Source organism: Colobus angolensis, unplaced genomic scaffold (genome assembly GCF_000951035.1).
Source record: "Colobus angolensis palliatus isolate OR3802 unplaced genomic scaffold, Cang.pa_1.0 Scaffold62, whole genome shotgun sequence".
In the NCBI taxonomy this organism is placed as follows: Eukaryota; Metazoa; Chordata; class Mammalia; order Primates; family Cercopithecidae; genus Colobus; species Colobus angolensis.
Genome location: NW_012119821.1, coordinates 6,295,650 through 6,303,501, shown reverse-complemented (window position 1 = coordinate 6,303,501; position 7,852 = coordinate 6,295,650). Strand labels below are relative to the sequence as shown.

General features: G+C 35.5%; 1 protein-coding gene across 1 annotated transcript in view; it reads left to right on the top strand.

Moving 5' to 3' along the window:
• The window catches only part of DTWD2 (DTW domain containing 2), a 158,653-nt gene that overhangs the window by 51,813 nt on the left and 98,988 nt on the right, over positions 1–7,852 (top strand). Inside the window, exon 7 of the mRNA XM_011963675.1 lies at positions 3,448–3,542. Coding sequence (XP_011819065.1) covers positions 3,448–3,542 — 95 coding nt within the window. The remainder of the gene's footprint in view (positions 1–3,447; positions 3,543–7,852) is intronic.

The following is a 7,852-nucleotide window of genomic DNA, read 5'->3' as shown; positions in this document are numbered from 1 at the left end:
GTCTCGAACTCCTGACCTCGTGATCCGCCCGTCTCGGCCTCCCAAAGTGCTGGGATTACAGGCTTGAGCCACCGTGCCCGGCCGAAACATTTTTTCTTTTATTGCAAATTGTTAACTACTCCATTTGGTGGGCAACCTTTTTCTCAGCCCTTTTTTTTTTTTGAGATGGAGTCTTGCTCTGTTGGCCAGGCTGGAGTGCAGTGACGCGATCTCAGCTCACTGCAAGCTCTGCCTTCTGGGTTCACGCCATTCTCCTACTTCAGCCTCCTGAGTATAGCTGGGACTACAGATGCCTGCCACAATGCCTGGCTAATTTTTTGTATTTTTAGTAGAGACAAGGTTTCACTATGTTAGCCAGGATGGTCTTGATCTCCTGATCTCGTAATCTGCCCGCCTCAGCCTCTGAAAGTGCTGGGATTACAGGCGTGAGCCACCACGCCTAGCCTAACCTTTTTCTCAGTCTTAACAGCATCATGCTTTTGTCAGGATTATGACAATTTTGGTAACTAGCACTATTTTACTGCATTTAAACTTAAAACATTGTACAGCTCAAAATTTATGTAAAATGATAGCCTGGTGGCCATAGCAGTTTTGATTAAAACCTGACTTTTGAGGCTGGGAGCGGTGGCTCATGCCTAGAATTCAAGCACTTTGGGAAGCTAAAGAAGGAGGATAACTTGAGCCCACAAGTTTGAGACCAGCCTGGACAACATAGTGAGACCCCATCTCTATAAACAAATGAAAAAACTAGCCAAGTGTGGTGGTACATGCCTATAGGCCTAGCTACTTAGGAGGCTGAGGTGGGAGCATCCCTTCTGCCCAGGAGTTTTAGGCTGCAATGAGCTATGATTGTGACACTGCACTCCCACCTGGGCTATATAGCAAGACCCTATCTTAAAAAACAAAACAAAACAAAACAAAACCCCAAACCACTTGAGATTTGATGGTAAGTACTGCGTTCATTTTGCAGTAGACACAGTATGGTGCCTTTTCATTATTGTGTGGTTCCAGATATAAGATAGCTTTTTCAATATGGGTGTTTTCATTGATTTGTGGCAATATTAATGTTTTCTTTCTATTTTTTGTAGAGATGGAGTCTCACAATGTTGCCCAGGCTGGTCTTGAACTCTTGGCCTTCAGTGATCCTCCTGCCTTAGCCTCCCACAGTGCTAGGATTGCGCGCATGAGCCATCATGCTTGGCCTTTTTTTTTTTTTTAATGTTTTCAAATATCTTATTTTTAATTTATTTTTTACCATTAATCCATGGTTTAGATAATGCATTCATCATTGTGTGTGCTACAAATATATTTTATGCATATACAAATGCATCCATACAGTTTTTCCTTCTCAGCAAAGGAACTTTCTATTATTTTTTTTCTGTTTTTAAGAATGGGGTCTCACTATATTGCCCAGGCAGGTCTCAAACCCAGGGCTCAAGGTATCATCCAGCCTCTGCCTCCCTAAGAGCGGGGACTATAGGCATGAGCCACCCTGCCCAGCCATTCTCAGCAAAGGAATTTTCCAGTTTTCATCTAACTTATTAATACTGGGCTGCCTGTGCTTAACTTCAGCACACCATTTCCAATAAAAGGATATGCTAGTTTCTTGACTCTCCCATAAAAAAGTTATTAAAAACCATTTAGATAGGCTTTAGGAGGGGGCTTTGGGAAAAGAAGACTTGGTGGAGTAGATGATATGGAGTTGATATGATGGAGCATTTCAAAGAGTAGGTATACATATATATAAAATTACTTAAGGATAAAAACAGAAAAGCTATCTCAAAAATAGCAAAAAGCTTTACAAGGAAGAAATGTTAAACGACTTGGCCTTTATGAACAATGTATATTTAGTTGTGAAGGTGCAAACACTCTTTATTGACTTAACTAATAATATTAGATGTGAGAGGAAGGAGTGGTGTTATATAGCTAAATCCTCATTTGTTATGAGAGGCAGTACTTAAGGGCTGTGGAGCTAGACTGCCCAAGTTCAGATTCTTAATAGTTCTATAAACTATGGAACTTTGGACAAGTTAATTAACATCTTTGTGTTTCAGTTTCCTTATTAGTAAAATGGATATGACAAAAGATATATTTCTCTCTGTGTATTGCACTTAGAATTGTGTGCCTTAATATTAGCTGTTATGGTGATGATAATTGGTAGTTTTTGGATAATATCTAAAATTGATAAATCAAGAAATAGAAAAACAATGTTTATTATGTGGTTATATGGAGATAACTACCAGAAGAAATAGCCAAAAGAGTTAAAGTGATTGCCTCCAGGAAGTGGTACTGGGGAGTGCATCTGGGAACAACTGTGGCGTTTGAAATCTTTTGGCACTATTTAATTTGACTTATATACATGTATTACTTTGATAAAGGTTTAGAAAGTGATTAAGTCTGTGTCACAGTCTCATGGTGATGGTAAGGGGAGAAGAACACTGTATTAAACATTGGAAAATGTCCTAAAACCACCTAAGGCAGAGTAACTAATCACATGACTCTGGGATTCAAGGTAGAATTCTTGTGGCAACAAGAAAGATGGTTTCCAGTGCTGGAAGCTAGGACATCGAAGAAACCACTGACGACCGTCAAGTTAATGGCATTTTCAGAAATGGCCACCAGATTTCTCCACTCTAAAGTTACTATTTTTGTTCTCTTTCCATATTCTATATTCTTTGGAAGGAAGGCCATAAATCCAGCCCACACTCAAGTGGGAGGAAGAGATTAAGCCCCACCTTCTGGTAGGGGGTAGTATTTACATTTATTATTTGGAATTCTTTTGTAAGGAAGATTTGTTTCTTCTCCCCCATTTATTTATTAAGTCATTTATTTATATCATTCTGGACTCTAATTTGTACTTTGGGTTATAACCCACTACTGTGTTATTTATTTTGTTGCTCAGATTGTTCAGTTTTAGCCATTGGGAGCTCTTTAAGATTGACTTCTATGTCCCTTTGACATACCACATTGTTTGTTTTCCTTTTTAAAAAAAATTTTTAATTTAAATAAAGAGGCTATGCTGGGAAGAACCCATTGTTTTGTTTTCTGAGCACTTCCTTGCTGTTTGGGCATAAAGATCTAGGCGATTATCTTCAAACTGACATAGTGCAAAATGTAATTACTTGTGAAATGAAAAACTTGTCAGAATAAATGATTCAATTTAAACACAAATTTACATTTTAATAATCTTAATCATTATATATATTAATGTAATCTTCTTTGATCAGTAAACCTGTAAACATACCCAAAGAGAATAAAAAGGTATGCTTGTGTTATGGCTAATACTGATAAATCAGAGAAATTTTACCTTTTTATTAAACTGTGGTCTTTAATAAAAGGCTTGTAAAAGTTATACATAAAGTTATGAATCGGGTGTTCATTATAAAATATTTAAAAGTGTGTATATCTAAGTAAAAATCTATGTTTCAATTCATTTTTTAATTAAAGGAAAACAAAGTGTTGCGTACAGTTCCTCTACTAGCAGCATGCCTCCCCCAGGACAAGTGTAAAGTAAAGATTGGTCGTCGCTTCAGTGAAGAAAGGTAAATTAACTGTTAGGGCAATGTAAGTAATTCTTTTCTGCACAGATCTTTAAAAATGGTTTCTTTCAGCTTATTCATTTCTTTCAGGTTATTCATGGTCTAAAGAGTGGAAATTAGTCAAAAAATTTAAGTTCTGCTAACTCCCGACCACACAAAATAATACAAGACAAAACAAAATCAGAAATAAAAAAATAAATAATGTGTAAGCAAAGGAATGTTTAACTTAAAAGTATGTTTTAACTTAAAGTATGTTTAACTTAAAAGGCAAATATACTTGGTGCTTATATCATTTTTGTTAAAAGTGCCTTCCAGTTGGTAGATGGTAGGGTTCTTTTTTTTTTTTAAATATCTTCCACAACATTTTTTTTTTGATAGGGTTCTTGTATTAGATTTAGTTCAGTTTTTTTTTCTCCCTATGGTGCCTAATATAGTGCTTACTTAGTAAATTATTGTTATTATTTTTTTTGAGGCAGGATCTCACTTTGTTGCCCAGTCTGACGTGCAGTGGTGCAATTTTGGCTTACTGCAACCTCCACCTCTTGGGCTCAAGGGATCCTCCCACCTCAGCTTCCTGAGCAGCTGGGACTACAGGCATGAGCCACTGTGCCTGGCCAATAAATTATTATTTGCTGATGAATTTTAAATTAAAGCAGATTAGAACTGTCAATGTAAATGTGGTAACTGAATGATTAATTTAGGCTTTTGTTAGAGTACATGATGAAATCGTGGGGGAATGATTAAGAGACATACTGCTTTTGGTGTCCTTTGTAAATTTTTGCCTCTAGTATATAAGAAAACAATTGGTTTTTATATATTAACCCTGTATCCAGTAACTTTCTAAATTCATCTGTTAGTTGTAGAAATTGTTTTGTAGATTCCCTGGAACTTTCTATGTCAGCAGCATTGTCATCTGCAAATGGGATCATTTATATTTCTTCCTTTCTGATACTTATTCTTTCTTTTTCCTTGCCTCATTGCAATAACTGATACCTTTAGTATAATGTTTATTAGAAGTGGTGAAAGCCAACATCTTTACCTTGTTCCCAAATTCTGTGGACATTATTAACTATGATATTGGCTGTATGTTTCTCCCCCAAAGCGTTATTGAGGATAATTGATAGATAAAAGTTGTATTTATCATGTACAGTGTGATGTTTTGATGTATGTATACATTGTGAAATGATTAGCACAGTCAAGCTAATTAACACATTTATCACCTCACACAGTTAAGATTTGTTTAAAACGTTCAATAATGTTGAGAATACTATAGTATGGCTGTGTCAGGAGAGACACAGTGAGGAAGTGAAGCCAAATGCATGAAAGGAAAGAAGTTTATACACACAGATACCAGAGAGTTTAGCATGCCAATGTGAGGCCAAAGGGAAGTCTGGAAATAGAGGATTCAGCTGCTGGGTGGGCGGGAAGAGGAGACCTGTGGGATTATGCCTTTATTAAGGGCTGTGGGGATTATCCCTTGGGATTTCCCTGTGGGTTGTGGACTGGCTAGTTTAAAGAGAACAATGTGAAGGGGGAGCTTATTCATATGACTCTGGTATTATTCGTATGACTCTGGGTTTTACTGTGGTCAGCAGCTATGGGATGTGTTGGGTTTTGGATTAGTGAGGAACAAGTAGGCTATATGGCAAACACCACACAGGGAGGGAAAGTTTTAACTAGGCCAAAGGTGACAGGGTTGGCTGGATTATGGATAACTTATGTCAGGCCTAAAATGGATGTCAAGGAAACCACTGTATTAAACAGATTTATAACAATAGTTTTACTTTTTTTTTTTTTTTGCAGTGATAACATTTAAGACCTGCCCTCATGGCTGTTTTCAAGTATACAAACCGTTAACTGTAATAACCATGTTATACAATGTAATTTATCAGTTGCTAAAGTGCAGAGAGTTTTAATTATGAATGGGTGTTTGTTGAGTTTTGTGAAATACTTCTATTGAAATGATCATGTAGATTCTCTCCTTAATTCTGTTAATATGGTGTGTTATATTGATTGATTTCTGCATGTTAAAACCCTTCCATTTCTAAGATAAAACCCACCTGGTCATATTATAATTTGTGGGATGATTTTTTTCTTACAAATATAATTCATTTATTAAACATAAGGAATTTCATATTTTCTATTTATTTTCGTGTCAGTTTTTATATTTTGTACCTTTCAAAGAAATGGTACGTTATCTAAATTGTTGAATTTATTGTCATAAAGTTGCTTGTAGCATTTATTTATTGTTATTTCATGTCTGTAGAATTTGTAGTGGTAGCCTCTTTTAATTCCTGATTTAGGTAATTTGTGTCTTTTCTTTTTTCTTAGTCTGTTTTGGTCGATCTCTTTAAAGAGCCAAGATTTGGCTTTGTATTTTTCTCTGTTTGATTTTCTAATTGATTTCTACTTTTCATTGTCAGTTTTTTTCTTGCTTCGGATTTGATTTCTCTTTTTTTCTTTTTTTTTTAGTAGAAGATTAGATAACAGATTTTAAACCTTTTTGTTCATTCATATAAACATAAATTTTTTTTTAAATAAATTGAGATGGGGTCTTGCTATGTTGACTAGGCTGGTCTCAAACTCCTGGCCTCAGGTGATCCTCTCATCTTGGCCTCCCAAAGTGCTAGGATTACAGATGTGAGCTGCTGTGCCCGGTCCTTTTTGCTTTTTATCAGTGTTTTGTAGTTTTTCACATACAGATACTTTACATATTTTATTAGATTCACACCTAAGAATTTCATTTTTGAAGGGCTATTTTAATGGTATTTAAAACAATTACAAATGTGAATTTTTCATTGTTGGTATGTGGGAAAGCAGTTGACTTTTGTATATTAACCTTATATCTTGTGACCTTGCTGTACTTATTTACTTGTTCTTGGAGGTTATTTTTTTTTATTTTTATTTTTTGGCCAGTTCCCTGGGCTTTTCTATATAGATGATTAGGTCGTCTGAGGAATATATATGGTTTTATTGCATCTTTCCAGTTTGTATGTCTTTTGTTCCCATTTCTTATTTCAGTAGCTAGCAGTTGAATAGCAGTGGTGAGAGGACATCCTTGTTTTGTTCTCAGTCTTAGAGAACTGTTATGTATAATACTAGCTATAGGTATTTTGCAAATATTCTGTATCAAATTGAGGCCATTCTCCCCTATTCCTAGTTTGTGGAGCAGTTTTCTCATGAGTGGGCTTTGGGTTTTGTCGAGTGCGTTTTCTTTGTGAATTGGTACAGTCCTTTGATGTTTCTTCTTCAGTCCATTGATGTGGTTGGTTACATTTATTGATTTTGAATGTTAAACCAGTCTTCCATCCCTGTAATAAATCTGATTTGTGATGGCAGATAATTTTTTATGCATCATCGGATTTAATTTGCTGGTATTTTGTTGAGAATTTTTGCGTTTATGTTCATAAGGGATATTGATCTGTAGTTTTCCTTTCTTGTAATGCCTTTATTTGGTTTTGATATGAAGGTAATGCTGGCCTTATGGAATGAATTAGGCAATGTTCTGTCTGTTTTTATTATCTGGAAGAGATTGTAGAGAATTGATACCATTTCTTCTTGAAATGTTTGAGAGAATTCACTGCTGAAACCACCTGGCCTAGTGATTTCTTTTTTAGAAGATTATTAATTATTGATTCAATTTCTTTGATAGACATAGAGCTTTTCAGTTTTCCTGTTTCTCCTTGTGTGAATTTTGATAGTTTGTTTTTCAAGGAATTAATTTCCTTTGAACTATGAAATTTGTGGGCATTGAGTTTTTTGTAGTATTTCTTTATTATTAATGACTATAGAATCAGTAATCATCGCCCTTTTTTATTTCTGATATTGGTAGTTGTGTCTTTGCTCTTTTTTTTTTTTTGATTACCTTAGGTGTAGTTTTATCAATTTAATTGATCTTTTCAAAGAACCAGTGTATTAATTTCCTAGGACTGTCATAATAAAATACCACATATTGGGTGGCCAAAGAGAAGTTTATTTTCCACAGTTCTTGAATTTAGAACTCTAGGATCAAGAGGTCAGTAGATTTGGTTTCTCCTGAGGCCTCTCCTTGGCTTGCGGTTGGTTGCCCTCTCATTGCTTGTTCACATGGTTCTCCCTCTGAACAAGTGTGCCCCTGCCATCTCTTCTTTTGTGTCCAAATTTCCTCTTCTTATAACCATTCCAGTTAGATTAGAATAGGGAACACCCTAATGGCTTCATTTTAACTTCATCACCTCTTTAAAGGTGATTTATCTGTCTCTAAATACCATCATATTCTGAGCTACTAGGGGTTAGGACTTCAAAATTTGAATTTTGGGGAGGACACAATTCCT